Below are 22,747 nucleotides of genomic sequence, written 5' to 3'. Positions count from 1 at the left end.
ACCTCCCAGAGGAGCTATTGTGTTCCCCAGTCGGGGGAGCATGTGGAACCATCCCTGCCAGGAGAACACAGTGATTATTGCTAATGGCTATAGCCACAGGCAATAACCATATGTAAAAATATGACATGTTGGTTGTACCCAAGTCAATTTTTCGTGTACCACTGCAGGTCCGAGGCAAACCATAGATGAATTGATTTTCTTTCAGAAAAACCACTCGATTCTCCCATCAACACAGTTATTGTTAATGGGGTATGCCTCCCACAGTTCTGTTGTGTTCTGCTGGAGGGCAAAGGGCGCAGGGAGCCGTCCAGGCCAGCAGAAGAAAATGATTACTGCTTGCTGCCATAGCTGCTAGCAATAATTGAATGCTAAAAATCTGACATGCTGGTTGTACCAAAGTCGATCGATGGATCAACTTGGGTACAATCAGCCTGCCCATACATGGCTTGAATCTTGGCCGGTCCCTGCTGAACCAGGATTTGAACCATACATGGCCGGCTTATCTAACACCTACATTAAGCACTGAACTAGTTAATTTTTATTGGCTTTTCTTCAACAGACTTCTTTATTTGCGTAGACATCTTCTCCAAGGAGGAGTAATAGATACACTGGGGTTGATTTATTAAACTGGAGAGTGCAAAATCTGGTGCAGCTCTGCAGAGAAACCAATCAGCTTCCAGGTTTTATTGCCAAAGCTTAATTAAAAATAAATAAAGCTGAAGTTAGAAGCTGATTGGCTACCATGCACAGTACCACCAGATTTTGCACTGTCCAGTTTTAGTAAATCAACCCCATTGCATCTTTTCCTCCTTCCTAGCAGAGAAGTCTGTTGTCTCTCCTCTTCAGAGTAGACACAAAACAGGCACCAGCTGCAGAATGAATGATCACTGTGATAGCCAATCAGAGGCTTTCACAGCCATCATGTGATCGGGATCCGGTTCCCCTGGGTCCTGATCGTTCTTAGGAGACTCAGGGCGGTCACAGACAGCCCAGTCTCAGTGCTGGGAGCGTGTTCCAGGCACAAATGTAGGAACACATTATATGTGGCACCCAGTATTAATGCTCACCTCCAAGATGTTGCATATATGTGTTAGGCAGTCGTAAAGGGGTTAAAGCGGGTTTAGCTATGTTTACATGCTCTTAAGGTTTTTAGAGTATCTAACTGGATCCTGGAAAAACAGAACTTCATTTTCTCTTACAGTAACTAATGTGAATTGTGTCTTGTAAAGAAGTGATTTCCTAAAGCAGTACAACAGAAAAAAGTATATGTACCATTTTTTTATAGTACAGTTTTCATACATACAGTCCTGGCTTTCTGAAAATTCCAGTTGACCGACTGTTAATACTGTATAGGCTTCAGTACTTTCTGTATTAGGAACACAGATTAACGCAGACAAATCTTGGCTACATACTCCTTACTGGTCATTGTGACAGGCAGGCAATTAGCATGTGTAGAAAGAAAAGGCTAGTTTTCTTTAAAAAGACATGCGATAAAAAAAAAAAAAAAAAAAAAAAAAACAACAACATTTTGTAAGCAAATATTTGAACAAAGCCTTACTGCAAACCTTTCACCTGTTTACTTTAGGCTATATATTACTTGTTTAGCTTTGAATTACTAAAATATATATTGCTACACAAACTCAAGACAATTATTTTCACAAAATCGAACTGAAAACACACAGTCTATGAGGGCTCGTTAACACTTGACTTTATTTCTAACTTGCCAAACGCCCCTACAGAATTTGACAGGCGTTTGGGAAGCGTTTAACGCTCCCCAAACACCCTATGCGCAGTTTTGAGGCGTTTGAGGTGTGGTTTTAACACTTGGCAAACGCCTATCAAACACCTATAATGAAGTTAAATGGTATTAACGCTCTGCAAACGCCTCGCAGCTGCGTCGCAACCACCCCGCAGACACCTGCCAGGCGTTTGAGGAGTGGCACCATAGACTTGAATGGGAGGCTTCAACTCCTCCTGACTCGACATGAGGCATCAGTTTTGCCCGCGCCGCGCACGTTTCAGTGTGAACAGCACTGTGTGCTCCCACGTGCAGAATTTTCATTTTTCTTTAAAAACGCTTCCTAAACGCCTGTCTGATGCCTGCTGACAAAGCTAGTGTGAACGTAGCCTTAAACTACTATTAAACACAAATAAACGTTAATGGCTAAAGTAACAAAATACTCCATAGAGGCAGCGCCATCAGCCCAACTATCCGGCAGGACAGTTCCAGCACCTTCAGGCAAAGCAGCTGCATCAGCCCAATCTCCATGCAAAGCAGTACTACCAACTATATGAATGGCAGACTCCTTTGGATGGCATTCAAGCCAAGCATCAGGATGACAGCCAATAAACAAAAAAAATCTAAAAAAAAAAAGAGTTCAGCAAAAGTAGCCTATGGAATTCTCTTATGATAGATGTATTTTAAGGATCAGTCCTCGTTTTTATTTATAGATTTTCTATCTACAGTATGTACCTCTCTAAGTGCTGCCTGACCTGGGCTGCTCATTGCTCAGGACACCCCTACCAACCTCAGAAGAAAGGCCAAACCATTGACTCAACTCAAGCAATTATGTAATTAGGAGTTCAACATTCCAGATATGCATGCTTGTTTCAGATGAGTGTCTCAAAGTAGTTAGACCAGTAACAGACAGGAAACTGGCCTTTTCAGGAGGTCAGCAATGGACTGCCATGCTGAACCATGTCTGAAAAAGTAAGTTATCAAGCAGTTATTTTTTTCCTTCCCTAACTGCACCAAATGTTCCTTTGGCGGTTGAATCTTCCAACAAAATGAATGAAAATGCATTGCACATCAAAACATGTAATAATGAACACAAACATGCATTGGTTCCTGTATGGCAGGGGTATCAAACTGGCGGCCTTCCAGCTGTTGCGAAACTACAAGTCCCATCATGACTCTGCCATTGGGAGTCATGCTTGTAACTGACAATCTTGCAAAGCCTCATGGGATTTGTAGTTTGGCAACAGCTGGAGGTCCTCCAGTTTGACACCCGTGCTGTATGGGATTGCAGCTGTTGGCACGCACAATAAGCTGAAGACTATTATACAAAAAAGGAATGCAACAAGCGGCCTGTATAAATTGGCAACCCTATCTACTGCACAGATTCTTCTTTTCACATATGTCAAACTATGTAAAAATGAGTGGTGAAACTGCCCAGAGCAGCTATGTAAATAGGCAATGTTGTCAGAACTGATACTTCTCACTTCAAAAAATAAAAGCAGAAATATCAATTTTGACAAATTGATATTTCTGCTTTTATTTTTTTTTAAATTGGGCCCATTCCTCTACAACAAAGAGGTGGCTCTGCTCCATCTGATCTGCACTGATGACGAATGTGAGGGAGAGCAAACAACCACATTTTTGATGCACTGAATGTGCTAAGCTGGTATATTGTATACTAGTGTATAAACATGCTGTCATTTGAACATAACTTTAAACTTTCCGAGATAAGGACTAGGAAAACTTTTCCAATCCAGTTGTTACAGGCAATATCATTACTTTTCTTTTATACTTGTGGATACAAGTAAGCCACACAAGGGAGGACTATAAAACCGCCTACAAGTATAGAATTCTTTAACTTGAGTCAGTTCATTTGGGCAAAGACCATTTGTCCGAACGTCTTTTCTCACACATCTCAGTGCTAAAAGCTGATCTTCACTTAAAATTTAAAGTACCTCTCATCCATGAATGTTACAGATTGACAACACAGGACCACAAATGGGTATTAGTCATTAACCTATAGCAGAAAGTGCCTGTCAAAGGACTTACATGGCAGGATAACTTTTTATATTTTTTTTTACTGAAAACTTCATATTTAACTGCTTCAATACTGGGCACTTTTACCCCCTTCCCGCCCAAGCCAGCTTTCAGTACTGTCGCAGTTTGAATGACAAATGCGCGGCTGTGCAACACTGTATCAGAACTTTTTAGCATTTTGAAAACTAAACAGACCTTTCTTTCCTTTGGTATTTCATCACTACTGTGAAAATCTAAAAGAGTGCAGCGCAACAATTCAATAACATGCAGTGCATGAATACAAATAAAATACCATTAATATGATGCCATAAATATAAAATTAATGCTCATAATAAATCCGTTAAAAAAAGAAAAAATGTCTGTGAAAAATTATCCAAAAAAAAAAAGCTATAAAAGTCCACACAATTGTGTTAATGTGATTCCATCTTCCACCGGCAATTATATTAATTATCCAAGCAATCCACCTCTGTGCACTTTCGCCTGCCTCCACTGACACCTACATTCACGCCGTGACCCACCTATCGGTCAAGGTCAGAAAGCACCTTTCCATATACTGGGTATGGAATTGCTGATTTTCAAGGAGTAACCTTATCACCTCGGTAAGATGTAAAAGGACAAATAATCTCTCATAGCGTAATATGCTTCCACTGAGAATTCATTTATTTTATGTATTAAAATAATGCTCACAAACTAAGTACACTCTCCATTCAGTGCACTGAATCTCATGCATAAGAAACTTTTACAGGCTGTATTCAAGTATGGACATCCACAAGAGAGGTATGGCGACTTTTGTGTTTCTGGATGTGCTGACATCACACGGGTACAGTACGGGTGTGAAGTGACAAAAAGCATCAGAAGTGGTACCCGCGTGACATCATCATGCCCAGAAACACAAGAGTCGCCATATCGTTTGTTTCTTTTTGCACAGATTTATTATGACCATTCATTTTATATTTATGGCATAATATTAATAGTATTTTATTTGTATTAATGCACGGGTGTCAAACTGGCGCCCCTCAGCTGTTGCCAAACTACAAGCCCCATGAGGCATTGCAAGATTCACAGTTACAAGCCTGACTCCCAAAGGCAGAGGCATGATGGGAGTTTCGCAACAGCTGGAGGACCGCCAGTTTGACACCCCTGTATTAATGCATTATATGTTATTGAATTGATACGCTGCACTGATTTTCGTTGTTTGTTGGTGTGGGAACACAGTGCAGTGGAAGGCAGCAACAAGATGTCACTAAGCTTTTGTGGTTTTCTAATTTTTTATCCTTATTCAATATGAAGTGAACATAGTGTGAGTGGACACATATTTATAGGTATTTTAAGTGGGGTAGCGCAGTGATATTTTGTTTTTAGTTTATTTAATCACCGCTGTTTTCTTAAGTTTTTTTGCTAAATAAAAACATAAAATAAGACTGAAAATTTTGGGGGGGGGAAAACACGTTTTTCTTCCTGTTATAACATCCTGCAAATAAATAACTGCTCTTCATAAATTTAGGCAAAAATGTATACTGCTACATATCTTTGGTGACAATAACCCAAAATAGTATTTGTTATTTAGTCTGTAGGAAAGTTAAGAGTCCATCATCTAAGATACATATAACTGAAAATCGATTAGTCCTGATGTATTGACGACCCATCTCATTTCTTGAGGCCCAAAAATGCCAGACCAATACAAATTTCCCCCAAATGACCCCTTTTTGGAAAATACAGTCCAAGGTATTTAGTAAGAGGTATGGCAAGTTTTTTGAAGTTGTAATTATTATTATACAGGATTTATATAGCGCCAGCAGTTTGCTCAGTGCTTTACAAAATGAAGGTAGACATTACAGTTACAATATAATTTGGTACAAGAGGAAACAGAGGGCCCTGCTCGTTAGAGTAATTTTTTGTCACAATTTTTTGGAAAATAAATTTTAAAAGAAAATGTCCGGTGGACACAGCGGGTGACAGAACACGCTGGAGTGCGGCCCATGGGGTGAGCGTGAAGTAGAATCCTGGGAAGATGGCATATGATGTCCTCCCAGGATAATAGGGCTTAGGGGGGTTAAAAAGCTTAAAAAAAAAAAAAAAAAACTTTTGAAAGCACATGAAGATCTTAAAATGATATATGAAATGTATCAATTTGGTTACGATCTACTTTAAACAATTAAAATTTTTTTAGCCTTCAGTCTCCTCGTCCTCAAACACCTATCCCTCCAAACGGCAAACAATTACCAGCAGAAATCTCTGAAACTTGAACCCGGCTCCCTTCCACTCTGCAACTGACCAACTCTATGACAGTATCAATCCCCTGTCCTGCCCTGACCTGGGCACTGCTGTCTACAACAATTCGCTTTCATCCGCTTTAGACTCGCTTGCTCCCCTAACAACACGAAGCATCAGGCCCAGACCGCTACAACCTTGGCAGACTGACCACACCAGAAATCTCAAACGACATAGTCGTGCGCTGGAGCGATTATGGCGTAAAAAAGAAAATCCCACCAAGCGTTCACCCTGTATAAATCTGCCTTCTTAACATATACTTCCTCCCTTCACGCTGCTAAACAAGCCTACTTTGTCACTCTCATTAATACCTTCTCTTCCAGTCCTCGTCGGCTCTTCTCTACTTTTAACTCTCTACTTTCTCCGCCTCCACCTAGCACCTCACTCACTGCCCACAAGATTGCAAACCACTTCAAAAACAAGATTGACGCAATTCGTAGGGACATCGCCACTACACAGACATCCACCCCACCAAGCATTCCTCATACTAAACCTCCCTCAACACTTTCCTCTTTTGACCTCGCTACTACCGAAGAGGTCACTAAGGTTCTCTCAGAAGCCCGCCTCCCCACCTGCCCCCTCACAACTCCTTCAGCCACCCTCCTCTTCCATCCTATGCTCCCTCACTCACATCTTCAATCTTTCCCTCTCTACAGCTGCCTTACCCTCCCCTCTAAAGCACGCGCACATCACTCCCATACTTAAAAAACCCTCCCTGGACCCCACCAACCTGAACAACCTATGACATCTCCCTGCTGCCATTTACCTCTAAACTTCTAGAACGCTTAGTCTACAATCATCTGAGCTCCCACCTCACCGACAACAACCTTCTCGACCCTTTACAGTCCGGCTTTCGCCCTCTACACTCCACTGAAACTGCCCTACTGAAACTCTCTAATGATCTACTAACTGCTAAAACCAACAACCACTATTCAATACTCCTACTACTGCACCTCTCCACGGCTTTTGATAGGGTTGACCATCCCCTCCTCCTCAAAAAACTCCACTCTCTTGGCCTCAGAGACTCCGCTCTCTCCTGGTTGACCTATCTATCGTAGCGCTCCTTCAGTGTTACCTATAACGCTGCCACCTCCTCTTCACTCCCTCTTTCTGTAGGGGTCCCTCAAGGTTCTGTCCTTGGACCCCTTCTCTTCTCCATCTACACCTCCTCCCTTGGTTACTTGATAAACTCCCACGGCTTCAATTACCATCTCTATGCTGATAACACGCAAATCTGTCTACCCCTCACCTCACCCCTTCAGTCTCCACTCGCATCACTAGCCTACTAAGTGACATAGCGGCTTGGATGTCACTCCACTTCCTCAAACTCAATCTTTCCAAAACCGAGCTCTTAGTATTCCCCCCAGTCCGTGCCACCCCCACTGACTTCACCATAAATATCAATAACACAATCATCAGTCCATCCCCTCATGCAAGGGAACTAGGTGTAATCCTAGACTCCCATCTGTCCTTCCAGCCCCAGATCCAATCGCTGACAAAATCATGTAGACTTCACCACCGCAACATCTGTAAGATATGACCGTTCCTAACCCCAGAAACCACTAAGGAAACGTATTCACTCCCTTGTTATATCACGCCTCGACTATTGTAACTCCCTCCTCATTGGCCTACCTCATCGCAGGCTATCACCACTCCAGTCTATCATGAATGCTGCTGCCAGACTCATCCACCTTACTAACCGTTCTGTATCTGCCACCCCTCTCTACCAATCCCTCCACTGGCTCCCAGTTGCCCAACGGATAAAATTCAAAACTCTAACACTGACATAAAACCGTCCACAACACTGCCCCAAATTACATAACTGATCTTGTCTCTAAATACCACCCAAACCGTACTCTCCGCTCCTTGCAAGACCTCCTACTCTCTAGCTCTCTTATCTCCTCCTCCCATGCTCGTCTCCAGGACTTCTCCAGGGCATCCCCCATCCTCTGGAACTCCCGACCCCAATCTATCAGACTATCACCTACTCTACTTACTTTTCGGTGATCACTGAAAACCTATCTCTTCAGGGAAGCCTATACCACCCTCTGCTAATACTGGAATCCTCTACTCTTCCAACCACTCCATCGCCCAGTTATTACCTATTGTACCATTAACCCCTCCCTCCTAGATTGTAAGTTCCAAGGAGCAGGGCCCCCAAATCCCTCTTGTATTGAACTGTATTGTTACTGTATTGTCTCCCACTATAATGTAAAGCGCTGAGCAAACCATTGGCGCTATATAAATCCTGTATAATAATAAATAATAATAGATAGCACGTAGCTATTCACTTCTGTGATTTCCACTGGGGCCCCAAGTATGCTGAAGGAACACAGGCACTGGATGCTTTCCTGCAGCCTCATCCCCTTTAAATGCCTGTTAGTAAAATATAAATGCAAAAAAAGTCTACTGGAAAAAGATAGTTAATATTTATCCTGATGTCTGCATTGCTAAACACTGCCGTAATGAAGAGAAACCTTCACCTGAAGACGTGAATCTGACACTTCCAGGGGTGTCGGTTTCCTGGTTCTCCACTTTGCTTATTGGTTCAATCTGCCAAGTACTACATCACTACTCTGCTCAATAGAGAGGGAACCAGCAAATGGCCTCATTACAGCCAGCCTGTGGACAACTACATGAAGGGGGTTCTGCTTTAACTTCTTAACGCTCATTCACCCCAACATATAATTTTTTGTTGGCTCTTACTGCCAGCAGGATCCTACATATAATCTTGTCTGTCCCCTGTACAAATGTAACATTTGTTCGCTTACATTCATACAACATGAATGTACCGTATTTGCTAGAACACCTGCCCTCAAGGAACTTACTATCCCTACTAAGGTCCCCACCTCACATGCCTATATACATACAGGCCCTAGTTTTTTTTGACAGGAGCCAATCAACATGGAGCATGTCTTTGGAGTGTGTGAAGAAACTCACACAAAAGCATGGTGAGTACATGCAGATGGTCCCCTTTCACATGGGTACTGTCAGATGGCAAAAACAGGCAGTTAAAGAATATGTAAACCCAACATTTCATATTCCTGATATGTACCTGCTATACCATGTACTTGTATGAAAAAGAATCCTGTTCTTTTTGTATTGCTTCATTTGTGAGAAATCCCTGGTGTTCTTACCAGTCCTTCTGCTTTCCTTTTAAAAACTGGCCACACTAGACAAGAGAGCACAACATAGTCAGTGTTCTGGCTGTGCTAAGAACTGAGCCTGCTCTCCTCCAAAGATCAGACTTTTGCCGACACCTCCCCCCTCCCCTCTGTGCAGCCATTCACTTGGAAAATCAGTGTGTTGCTGTTTCTCCTCCCCAGGTCTCGAAGAACCTGTGATAAGATTCTAAGATGCAGCCGAGAACAGAGGGGTATTCACTTTTTGAAAAAAAGAAAGGAACAAAGTTATTTATACATATCTTTTAGTTCTTATGCACACTGGGAATTTTAAAAACGCTGTTATCGTTAGCTGTATAAGTCTAATTAAAAACACAAGTTTTTCAGCATTTTTTGCATTAGCGTTTTGCCGTGTTTTTTTACAACAAAAAAAAAATTGACAAAAAAATGCCAGTTTGTAGCCTTTTACCGCGTTTACCAGCTAAAAAAACCCTCTAGAAAGCACTAGTTTTGTTTTTTTTTCCCAGCCAAAAAAACTAATTAAAGCCTATGTGTGCATGGACACATAGGATAACATAATGGTGTGAACCTCCTGCGCTCAAACACTAATGGTGTAAGCAACCTAATTGGGAGCTGCTGCTAACATTAAATCATATACCACTCATCATGTAAAACAGTTGCATGGAGGAATGTAGCGCTACTCCCATAAAACTACTACATATAAATACATATAAGTGAGAAAACAAATACATATACTATATGTAATATAGTGCCAAATTAAGTGAAATCATGCAAAATAATAATTAATAACAAGTGACACTACTATATGTGAACACAAAAAAGGCTCAACAGTGATGGTGAAAAATATTAATTCCAGCTGTAAAAATATATAATCACATTCAAATAATAATTGACTCGTGAAAAAAATCTAAAAAATGTGAGCAAACGTGTACATCAATACACACCTGTAACTGCAAATACCCCATTAGGTGATCAAATAATTGAGTACATAAACTGTGTACAATAGTGAAGAAACTAAACTGCACACACCAAAAACTCTGTGTTTTTTGGACTTTAAGAGCACAGAAATGTAGTTTATGGGAGTAGCGCTACATTCCTCCATGCAACATAGGATAACATGCTGGGGAGTTTACTGGCTGTAGAAAAAAAATGCCAAAAGCAGCAGCTGTAACAGCGTCCAGTGTGCACGAGGCCTTATACAGCGGGTAAAATAAGTACTGAACACTTCACCATTTATTTTGGCAAATATTTTTCTAAAAGGTGCTACTGACATGAAATTTCCACCACGTCAGTAACAACCCATGCAAACCAAAACAAATACTTACAGAAATTAACCACTTGCCCTCCAAAGGATTTACCCCTCTTCCTGGCCAAGCCATTTTTTGCTTTACAGCGCTGCGTTATTTTAACTGACAATTGCGCAGTCATGCAACGCTGAACCTAAATTAAATTTATGTTCTTTTTTTCCCATGAATAGAGCTTTCTTTCGGTGGTATTTGATCGCCTGTGCATTTTTTATTTTTTGCGCTATAAAAAAAAAAAAAGACCGACAATTTTGAGAAAAAAAACAAACAAACAATATTTTTTTAACTTTTTGTTATTAAATATGTCCAGTTAATAAAAAAAATTTGTCATAAATTTAGGACAAAATGTATTCTGCTACATGTCTTTGCTAAAAAAAAAAAAATCCCAGTACGTGTAAATGAATTGGTTTATTTGAAAGCTATAGCATTCACAAATGGAAGTATAGATACTGGAATTTAATTTTTTTTTTTAAACTAGTAATGATGGTGATCAGCAACTTATAGCGGGACTGCGGCGGGCATTCTGACACTGGGGGGAACTGACTTGGTGTCACGGACATCCCCAGTGACACCAATACAGTGACCAGTGCTAATAAAAAGCACTGACACTGTAGTAATGGCACTGGGCAGGAAGGGGTTTACATGTGGGGGGATCAAAGGGCTAAACTGTGTGTGTGCTTTCAACTGTAAGCAAACTGCTTTGTATGGCTCTGCTATGCAGAGTCATACAAAGCAGTGTGCTGGAGCTGACAGGGGAGAGAACTATTGTTTACATACAGTTCTCTCCCCCCGTCGGGAATACTTGGCGACCACCGGGTGGCAGCGAGTAATCGCTGGCCGGGACCTGGTGAATGAAAGCTGAGGCCACATGCCCCTACCTGGAAATGCAAATATATACCGTATTTCGCGCTCCATAAGACGCACCTGACCATGAGACACACCTAGGTTTTAGAGGTGAAAAACAAGAAAAAAAAATATTCTGAACCAATGGACTGCAGACACAGTACAGGGGGTGACCAGAGACCGGGGACACAGTACAGGGGGTGACCAGAGACCGGGGACACAGTACAGGGGGTGACCAGAGACCGGGGACACAGTACAGGGGGTGACCAGAGACCGCGGACACAGTACAGGGGGTGACCAGAGACCGGGGACACAGTACAGGGGGTGACCAGAGACCGCGGACACAGTACAGGGGGTGACCAGAGACCGCGGACACAGTACAGGGGGTGACCAGAGACCGCGGACACAGTACAGGGGGTGACCAGAGACCGCGGACACAGTACAGGGGGTGACCAGAGACCGCGGACACAGTACAGGGGGTGACCAGAGACCGCGGACACAGTACAGGGGGTGACCAGAGACCGCGGACACAGTACAGGGGGTGACCAGAGACCGCGGACACAGTACAGGGGGTGACCAGAGACCGCGGACACAGTACAGGGGGTGACCAGAGACCGCGGACACAGTACAGGGGATGACCAGAGACCGCGGACACAGTACAGGGGATGACCAGAGACCGCGGACACAGTACAGGGGATGACCAGAGACCGCGGACACAGTACAGGGGATGACCAGAGACCGCGGACACAGTACAGGGGATGACCAGAGACCGCGGACACAGTACAGGGGATGACCAGAGACCGCGGACACAGTACAGGGGATGACCAGAGACCGCGGACACAGTACAGGGGATGACCAGAGACCGCGGACACAGTACAGGGGATGACCAGAGACCGCGGACACAGTACAGGGGATGACCAGAGACCGCGGACACAGTACAGGGGATGACCAGAGACCGCGGACACAGTACAGGGGATGACCAGAGACCGCGGACACAGTACAGGGGATGACCAGAGACCGCGGACACAGTACAGGGGATGACCAGAGACCGCGGACACAGTACAGGGGATGACCAGAGACCGCGGACACAGTACAGGGGATGACCAGAGACCGCGGACACAGTACAGGGGATGACCAGAGACCGCGGACACAGTACAGGGGATGACCAGAGACTGCGGACCTTTGGGGAGGGAGGGGGAGCGGGTACATGAAGTTGTCCTTTCTTTAGCGTGGGCACGCTGGCTTCTTCCTGCGCCGGCTTCTGTGACAGCCGGGTGCCCACTGCGCATGTGCGAGAAGCGCTGCGCTTTGTGAATGGCCTGGCGCCTTCTGGGACCTGTCATGTGTCCCAGAAGTCACCGGCCCGGTATTCTGACATGGTGGCGGCGGAAATACCAGACTGGCCGCTCCATATGATGCACTGACATTCCCCCCCCCCCTTTTTTGGGGGAAAAAAAGTGCGTCTTATAGAGCGAAAAATACTATATATATATATATATATATATATATATATATATATATATATATATATATATATATATATATATATATATATACACACACACACACACACACACACACACATATATACATATACACACACACATACATACACACACACATATACACATACACACGTGATTTTGAGCACCCCTGCCGCCCTGTAACAGTATTTCTGCTATAGGGCGGCGGGTAAGCAGTTAAATGTAATAAAATGGAATGACACAGGGAAAAAGTATTGAACACAATAACTGAAATGTAATACCTGGTAAAAAATCCTTTGTTGGTAATGACAGCTTCAAGACACCTCCTGTATGGAGAAACTAATTGCATGCATTGCTCAGGTGTGATTTTGGCCCATTCTTCCACACAATCGTCAAATCTTGAAGGTTCCGTGGGCCTCTTCTATGAACTCTGATCTTTAGTTCTTTCTATAGATTTTCTATTGGATTCAAGTCAGGTGATTGGCTGGACCATTCTAGCAGCATTATTTTTTTTTTCTTTGAATCCATCTGAGTTTTCCTCGGCTTTGTGTTTGGGATCATTATCTTGCTGAAATGTCCACCCTCTTTCATCATCATCTTGGTAGGAGGAAGCAGATTTTTATCAAGAATGTCTTGGTACATTTTTCCATTCATCCTTCCTTCAGTGATATGAAGTTTGCCTGAACCGTATGCTGAAAAAACAGCCCCACACCATGATGTTCTCTCCTCCACACTTCACTGTTGGCATGGTGTTTTTGGGGTGATGTGCAGTGCCATTTGACCTCCAAACATTGTGTGTATTATCCAAAGAGATCCATTTTGGTCTCATCTGACCAGACTATATTCTCCCAATATTTCAGAGGCTTGTCTAAATGTTGTGGCCATGGCGGTTGAAAGCATTATTTATTGCTTTCTTTGAAACAATTGTACCTGATAATTATAGGTCTTTCTGGAGCTCTCCACAAGTGTTCCTTGGATCTTGGACAACTCTTCTGATAATTCTTTTCACTCCTCTGTCAGAAATGTTGGGAGGAGCACCTGGTCATGGCCGGTTTATGGTGAAATGATGTTCTTTCCACTTCCCAATTATGGCCCCAACAGCGCTCACTGGAACATTCAGAAGTTTAGAAATTCTTCTGTAACCAATGCCATCAGTATGTTTTGCAACAATAATGTTGCAAAGGTCGTGAGAGCTCTTTGCTTTTACCCATCATGAGATATTTCTTGTGTGACACCTTGGTAATGAGACACCTTTCTATAGGCCATCAATTGAGACTGAATCAGCTATTAATTAGTATTGACAAGGGCAGGGTTGCTTTCTAATTACTGATAGATTTCAGCTGGTGTCTTGGCTCTCCATGCCTTTTTGCACCTCCTTTTCTTCATGTGTTCAATACTTTTTCCCTGTGTTATTCCATTTTAATACACATAAATTAATTTCTGAACTTATTTGTTTTGGTTTCTTGTGAAAATTTCTTGTCAATAGCACCTTTAGAAATATATTTACACAGAAAAATGGGGATGTGTTCAATATTTTACCCGCTGTATCTATACATAAATGTTTTGCCTTTCATTTCTATTTTAACCTGAATGGGTTGTTTTACAAGGTGAGGGTTCACATATACACTATACTGCCAAAAGTATTGGGCCTGACTTTACACGCACATGAACTTTAATGGCATCCCAGTCTTAGTCCATAGGGTTCAGTACTGAGTTGGCCCACCCTTTACAGTTATAACAGCTTCAACTCTTCTGGGAAGGCTGTCCACAAGGTTTAGGAGTGTGTCTATGGGAATGTTTGATAATTCTCCCAAAAGTGCATCTGTGAGGTCAGGCACTGATGTCGGGCAAGAAGGCCTGGCTCACAGTCCCTGCTCTAATTCATCCCAAAAGTGTTCTCTCGGGTTGAGGTCAGGATGCTGTACAGGCCAATCAAGTTCCTCCACCCCATACTTGTTCATCCATGTCTTTATGGTCCTTGCTTTGTGCACTGGTGTGTAGTCATATTGGAACAGGAAGCGGCCATCCCCAAACTGTTCCCACAAAGTTGGAAGCATGAAATTGTCCAAAATGTCTTGGTATGCTGATGCCGTAAGAGTTCCCTTCACTGGAACTAAGAGGCAAAACCCAACTCATGAAAAACAACTCCACACAATAATCCCCCCTCCACCAAACTTTGCACTTGGCACAATGCAGTCAGGCAAGAACCGTTCTCCTGGAACCGCCAAACCCAGACATGTCCACTGGATTGCCAGAGAAGCACGATTGGTCACTCCAGAGAATACGTCTCCACTGCTCTATAGTCCAGTGGTGGCGTGCTTTACACTACTGCATCCGACGCTTTGCATTGCACTTCTAATGTACAGCGCTGAGCGAACTACTGGCGCTTTATAAATACTGTATAATAATAATAATGTAAGGCTTGGATGCAGCTGCTCAACCATGGAAGCCCATTCCATGAAGCTCTTTATGCACTGTTGTGCTAATCTGAAGGCCACATGAAGTTTGGAGGTCTTTAGCTATTGACACTGCAGACAGTTAGAGACTTCTGCGCTTCAGCATGCTCTGACCCTGCTCTGTCATTTTATGTAGCCTACCAATTTGTGGCTGAGTTGTTGTTGTTCCCAGTTGCTCCTACTTTGTTATAATACCACTAACAATTGAGCGTGTGGAATATTTAGTAGCAAGGAAATTTCATGGATGGACTTATTGCACAGGTGGCAACCTATCACGGTACCAAGCTTGCATTCACTGAGCTCCTGAGAGCAACCCATTCTTTCACAAATATCTGTAGACGAAGTCTGCATGCCTGAGTGCTTGATTTTATACACCTGTGGCCATGGAGGTGATTTGAACACCTGAATCCAATGATTTGGAGGGCTGGCCCAATACTTTTGACAATATAGCTTACTTAAAAGGCCAGAATTAAAGAAGGGCAAACAGGCAGCAATCAATGCAGAAGAGCCATGCTTTGTCTCTTCTATGTGAAAGTTACTTGCCTGTCCATCCTTGTACAGAGAGACATGCAGCTCACTGTACAAGTCTGGCAATGCTGAATCTGACTGCATGAGCGGGAGTGATGCCATCCCCAGCCATCACAGCAGCCAGGTATCGAGACCTGGAATCTGGCTGCCCGATGAGGTCAGTGGCCACGCAGAGAGCTTGGGGACGCCGCATCGCTTGAGCTGAGGTGGGTATTTTTGCAAAAAAGAAAAAAAAAATCAGCGCATGTCATGCTTGGCAGGTGATTCTGCAATCTATACAAGTGAATGGGGCTGTCTGATGGACATGGTTGCAGCATTGTGGAGAGGGATTCCAGTGTGAAATTCCTCTACAAACAGGTGTATAGGAGGCAGCATACCCCCCCCGGTCACATGATAACAGTGGACCAGCTGCTGCCGAAAGCACCATCCTCCGCGGATTACCAGTCAGAAACCAGAGAAAGAGGCCACAGAGTCCTAGCTGGGATCTGACCCAAGGCAGAAGTGCCAGCCATTAATCCACTGTGCTGCAGTACGGATGAGAATCCTACACCCCTGTGTGAGCCCCCCATGGTCTGCACCGACACAGGTATGTCATGGGGTGTCCTCACAGGAAGTTGTGTGCTCCCCCCAGACCACCAGTCACACCCCTCCCCTCAGTGTATCAGGGTCCCCCCCATAGATATACACAGAGGACCACACACTGCCAGCCCCTATACTGCGTGCTCCTCTCACATTCCCAGCCCCTCATGGCCTCCTCACCTGTCCACCCCTCAGGACTGCACACAGGAGCTCTTCTGCCGGAGTCTTCTGTCCTCCTTGGAAAGCCAAGCGGAAGTAGTCCGCCGCCTCAGTCTTCCTCTCCCCTGCTGGAGCAGCAGCTGTGTCACCGGAGAGAACGTCGTACGGCCGGTCCCACAGCGAGGCTTGGAGCGCACTTCCGGCTGAGCAGGTTATCATGGCAACGCGTCTCCCGAGCTCTTCTCCATTCACTGAGCTGGAGGACGTGGCTGATAAGAAGAAGCCGAGAGGTGCGCTGCGTGTGTATGTAGAGTGTGCTGTGTGAGTATATAGAGGATGGAGTGTGCTGTGTGAGTATATAGAGGATGGAGTGTGCTGTAAGTATATATAGGGGATGGAGTGTGCTGTGTGAGTATATAGGGGATGGAGTGTGCTGTAAGTATATATAGGGGATGGAGTGTGCTGTGTGAGTATATAGAGGATGGAGTGTGCTGTATGAGTATATAGGGGATGGAGTGTGTTGTAAGTATATATAGGGGATGGAGTGTGCTGTGTGAGTATATAGGGGATGGAGTGTGTTGTTTGAGTATACAGTGTGCTGTGTGTGTATATAGAAAATGTAGTGTGCTGTGTGAGTATACAGTGTGCTGCGTGTGTATATAGGGGATGGAGTCTGCTGTGTGTATATAGGGGATGGAGTGTGTTGTGTGAGTATACAGTGTGCTGTGTGTGTATATAGGGGATGGAGTGCGCTGTTTGTATATATAGGGGATAAAGTGTGATGTGTATATATAGGGGATGGAGTGTGATGTGTGTGTATATAGGGGATGGAGTGTGCTGTGTGTATATATAGGGGATGGAGTGTGCTGTGTGAGTATACAGCATCCTGTGTGAGTATATAGGAGATGGAGTGTGTTGTTTGAGTATACAGTGTGCTGCGTGTGTATATAGGGGATGGAGTGTGCTGTGTGTGTATATAGGGGATGGAGTGTGTTGTGTGAGTATACAGTGTGCTGTGTGAGTATATAGGGGATGGTGTGTGCTGTGTGAGTATACAGTGTGATGTATGTATGTGTGTGTCTATGTGTACAGTGGGGCAAAAAAGTATTTAGTCAGCCACCAATTGTGCAAGTTCTCCCACTTAAAAAGATGAGAGAGGCCTGTAATTGGCATCATAGGTAGACCTCAACTATAAGAGACAAAATGAGAAAAAAAATCCAGACAATCACATTGGCTGATTTGGAAAGAATTTATTTGCAAATTATGGTGGAAAATAAGTATTTGGTCAATATCAAAAGTTCATCTCAATACTTTGTTATATATCCTTTGTTGGCAATGACAGAGGTGAAACGTTTCCTGTAAGTCTTCACAAGGTTGACACACACTGTTGCTGGTATGTTGGCCCATTCCTCCATGCAGATCTCCTCTAGAGCAGTGATGTTTTGGGGCTGTCGCTGGGCAACACGGACTTTCAACTCCCTCCAAAGGTTTTCTATGGGGTTGAGATCTGGAGACTGGGGGTATGTTTGGGATCATTGTCATGTTGGAAGACCCAGCCACGTTTCATCTTCAATGCCCTTGCTGATGGAAGGAGGTTTGCACTCAAAATCTCACGATACATGGCCCCATTCATTCTGTCATGTACATGGATCAGTCGTCCTGGTCCCTTTGCAGAGAAGCAGCCCCAAAGCATGATGTTGCCACCCCCATGCTTCACAGTAGGTATGGTGTTCTTTGGATGCAACTTAGCATTCTCTCTCCTCCAAACACAACGAGTTGTATTTCTACCAAACAATTCTATTTTGGTTTCATCTGACCATATGACATTCTCCCAATCCTCTTCTGGATCATCCAAATGCTCTCTAGCAAACTTCAGACGGGCCCGGACATGTACTGGCTTAAGCAGGGGGACACGTCTGGCACTGCAGGATCTGAGTCCCTGGCGGCGTAGTGTGTTACTGATGGTAGCCCTTTGTTATGTTGGTCCCAGCTCTCTGCAGGTCACTAGGTCCCCCCGTGTGGTCCTGGGATTTTTGCTCATCGTTCTTGTGATCATTTTGACCCCACGGGGTGAGATCTTGCGTGGAGCCCCAGATCATTAGATTATCACTATATATATATATATATATATATATATATATATATATATATATATATGTGTGCTGTGTGTGTATACAGGGGGTGGAGTGTGCTGTGTGTGTATATAGGGAATGGAGTGTGCTGTGTGTGTATATATATATATATATATATATATATATATATATATATATATATATTGTATATAGTTCAGCTCTAAAGGATAAGTTCACTTGCAGGTTAAAAAAATGTGCATTTATTTATTTTCTTGGGAGCCTGTAAAGCATTGCACTCGATGCAGTGTCAGACTCGTGCAGTACGGTGCAGTACTCGGATACAGGCAGGCAGTTACTGCACTCCAGTTAGCTCAATGGACTACCAGAGCTCTCACCAGCGCCCTTGCAGTATATTGAGAACTTCAAGCCATCAGACGCAAAGGCTGATGGTACTTGTAGGCATTCATTCACATCATTTAAAAAAAAATAAAGTGTGAAAATACTCATTTGGTGTCCATACCACAATACATAAATAAACAATAAATCCCAATTGAATGTGCTCTCAGTTTCATACAATAAATTCTAATTCACATAAATTAATAAAACAGGTCACTGTGAAAGCTTGCAATGTGATACCAGTGCATATACAGTATAATTAATGTGCTCCAGTGTTTATTCCCCACTTTAATTCTATATACACCCATATGCGAATGAGCCCCTAGGCAGAGATAGAACCTAATGATTCTAACACGTTCCCTGATGAATCAGAATTAGACCTCTTCAATCAGAGAGCATGGGTTTTGCTGAGCTATAGGTCGGACTCAGCAGGGGGTACATAGGACCTCTGCAGAGAGACCATTGCTTCCACGCAGACAGTAAGGGGTTTATTTACTAAAGCTGTAGAGTCCAAAATCAGACTCCCTTCTGCATAGAAACCAATCAGCTTCTAACCTCAGCTTGTTCAATGAAGCTTTGGCAATGAAACCTGGAAGCTGATTGGTTTCTGTGCAGAAGTGAGTCTGATTTTGGACTCTCCAGCTTTAGTAAATAAACCCCTAAGGCTCCAGCTGCTGCCAGAGAACAGGATTTTCTATTTAGGTTGTGGCTGCTTTCTAAATAAAAAATGTAAGACTTTACATGTTTTCTTTTGATGCACCCGCAATTTTTAAAGCTGATTTCAACTGAAAGTTCAGATGAACTTTAAAATGACAACTATGACAGCAAGTTTTGGGGAATTGTTTTATTATGATAACTATTATTTCTTCCCTTAGTGACAGATCCCTGTGATATTTGCTAGAGATACTGAAGGTCTGAGGATGGAGACATTAAAACGTGCTTCTATAGAGAATCCAGTACTTCTGTACACTTTGGAGGGGAACGTCCAAGGCCTCCAGTCCATATTTGAAGATCCAGCTGAGGTTCATCATGAGCAATGCAGCAAACTGCTCCTGGAGGAAGATCTACTAGGGAGAAGCTGTCTGTTTTTAGCCTGTATTCTTGGTCGCACAGAGATTGTAAGAACATTACTTAAGTATGGAGCAAATATCAATCAACAAACAACTCGAGGTACAGTTTGCTTTATTTTATTTGAACAAATATATACATCTTAGACTTGACTTGACTATTTTATAAATGAAATATGTATGGTATCCATGAGTTGGTCCTTCATGGGAATGGTCCACCATCCCAATATGTTAAAATACTACCAACTAAACCTTTTAATTGTAGGACATTTAAGGTACACTAAATAGTTTTAGACACGCATTAAAGATGGAGTTTAGTGATTTTTTTTTTTTTTTTTAATCAGCACCAGGGACTGTATTTGCATGAATGACAAGTCCCATGTGTTGGTGGCTGCTCTGTTCCTTGGTACCTTCATTCTTCTGCCCCCAGATGCTCCAGAAGCTGCAATCTTCTGGTGCTGCAGGGGTTAATATGAGAGGTTTCCCTGTCACAGACACTTGTCAAATGCCGACTATGCTTGCTCTAATCATAGAAGCTGTACTAACAGTTCCCTCAATGAAAATCAATGAAATAAAAATAATGTTGCGCTGGTCAGTGATATAAAATTAATAATGTATGCTAAATTACTGTCCAAAATTAGTTAATTGATATAAATAAAATCTGCTGACTCTTCAGAATAAACAATATGTCACAAAATAAGTCCCATTGTTCAACTAATAGATGATTTTCCGTACATAGTAATATTAGTCTCTTGTGTTCCAATCTTTTTTGTGACAAACTGTGACACAATTTTCATGCTCCACCATGTTTAGAAGGGTCCCACCACAGGGAAGATTAAACACTCACCTGAAAAAATGGACCTATTTAAATAAATTTACTGGTGTTAAAAGGCATAACAGATAAATCACAGACATCAGCAAGAATCTCCCAAGCGTGGCAGCAGAATCCTTTATTGCCTCTTGTATGGTAACTAGTTCACTTTAGCTCCACAGTACCAAAACTCAAACAGATTAAAAATAACATTATAATATGCACACACATTATTGAAATGCATCATCAGCGTTGTAAACAAAGCAACTTCGGTTTTTGGCTCCGGACCAGAAGTGACGTCACTTGGCTCTACCTTGCGTGTTACGCCACCAACCTAAGAATCTTCAAGGTGCGTTTTGACAAAGCTCAGTTGTGACTGCATGTGGCCTTTCTTGAGGAGCGGCTTTTTTTCTTGCAACCCTCTCATACAAGTTACATTTGTGGAGAATTTGTGATATTGTCACATGCACACAATGGCCACTCTTTGTCATACATTCCTGCAACTGCTTCAGAGTTGCTGTAGGCCACTTGGTAACCTCGCTGACCAGTTTCCTCTTGGCTCTTTTTTCCAGTTTGCAGCGACGTCCTGATCCAGGCAGGTTCTGTGTTGTAGCAAATACCTTCCACTTAATAATAGACTTCACTGAGTCCCTCCTGACTTGTGCATATCCACAACTTTATCCCAGAACTCTTTTGACCGTACCTTGCCACTCATAGTTGATTGTTTGCTTCAGTTATACTACCAGGGACTGAAATGCTACAGGAAAGCTCTTTTCATGCTGAGCTAATCAAAATGATCACAGATGAAAGTCAAATGGCTTTGTGTGCCATTGAGAAGGTGACTAGCTACACCTGATTGAGTTTACAAGTCATTTTTAGGAGGGGGGTGGGAGTGATCCTTTTTGAAACTCAGTAATTCTGTTTTTTAATGTTTTTAAATTTCTTTCTGACATGTTGGTTTTATATCTTTCACTTGGATGTTATAAGTTGCAGTGAGTAAATACAGCTGGATAAAACAAAAACTGTGTCTGTCTTCATTTCAAGCTGCAAAGCAACAAAAAGGGATTATTTTAAAGGGGGTGATTCTTTTCTATACCCACTGTATATCAGCATATTTAAATTTTTTTATTTCACTGATTTTGGAGAGTATATTAACATAATTTTAATAATTTTATATCACTGAGTAGCACAAAACTATTTTTATTTGATTAGTAGTTATTGAGTGTGGTGATGCATTTAGTGTGTTTGAAGAAACTCTGGTTGCTCATTTCTGTAAAGCAACACATTGGTTGAGAAAATATATTTAGGTATTTTTAGTGAGTGGTAGCGCACAAAGTTTTTTCTCATAGATTCCCTCAATGAAAAGCATTCTGTGAATGGAAGAGACAGACTTTTCAATCATCTGCCCGTCCGCCATTTATAGAGCACTTTGTATTGCAGGGACTTGCAGAACAGCTTCTGTGAACAGGGCAGGAGGTTGGAAAGGGAGGGCATAGTGGCACTTTTGACAAGTGCCTGTGACAGGTGAAGCCACTCATATTAACACTTGTAGCGCCGGAAGATCACAGCAGTGGGGAAATGAATATTTCAAGGAACAGAACAGCCACCAGCACACAGGACTCTCTCTCATCATTTTTTTAAGTACTGTCCCTGTTGCTGATTTAAAAAAAACGTAATCTTCAGTATAAAATTATATTAATTAAGCTGGTATCAAAATAAGATAGCATTGCTGAACTGCGCCCCTCTCTCACTGCTAATGCATGTTGTTTAATGGTGTGCCACCCGGCATTCATTTTTTTGCCCCCTTGCTCTGCAGCTGTTCCTCCTGCCCACCCTTTTAACCGGCCCTGTGTACAAAT

At 42.9% G+C, this 22,747-nt stretch overlaps 2 protein-coding genes across 3 annotated transcripts in view; one reads left to right on the top strand and one right to left on the bottom strand.

Moving 5' to 3' along the window:
* Positions 1 to 16,706, bottom strand: part of KLHL20 (kelch like family member 20) — a 79,361-nt gene extending 62,655 nt beyond the window's left edge. The window contains exon 1 of the mRNA XM_089668886.1: positions 16,564 to 16,706. The gene's annotated coding sequence lies outside the window, so the exon portion shown is untranslated. The remainder of the gene's footprint in view (positions 1 to 16,563) is intronic.
* The window catches only part of ANKRD45 (ankyrin repeat domain 45), a 251,929-nt gene continuing 245,447 nt past the window's right edge, over positions 16,266 to 22,747 (top strand). The window contains exons 1-2 of one of the 2 annotated variants that reach the window (XM_089668890.1): positions 16,266 to 16,390; positions 19,886 to 20,180. In XM_089668890.1, coding sequence (XP_089525016.1) covers positions 19,931 to 20,180 — 250 coding nt within the window. In that variant the 5' untranslated portion in view covers positions 16,266 to 16,390; positions 19,886 to 19,930. Of the gene's footprint in view, positions 16,391 to 16,688; positions 16,833 to 19,885; positions 20,181 to 22,747 lie in introns of those variants that run through there. The other variant, XM_089668889.1, reaches the window with a different exon arrangement.

Source organism: Staurois parvus, unplaced genomic scaffold (assembly GCF_062004578.1).
Source record: "Staurois parvus isolate SC_StPar_1 unplaced genomic scaffold, SC_StPar_1.0 ptg000066l, whole genome shotgun sequence".
NCBI classification, from domain to species: domain Eukaryota; kingdom Metazoa; phylum Chordata; class Amphibia; order Anura; family Ranidae; genus Staurois; species Staurois parvus.
The sequence above is the reverse complement of the archived record's forward strand: the minus strand, read 5'-3'. Positions and strand labels throughout refer to the sequence as shown.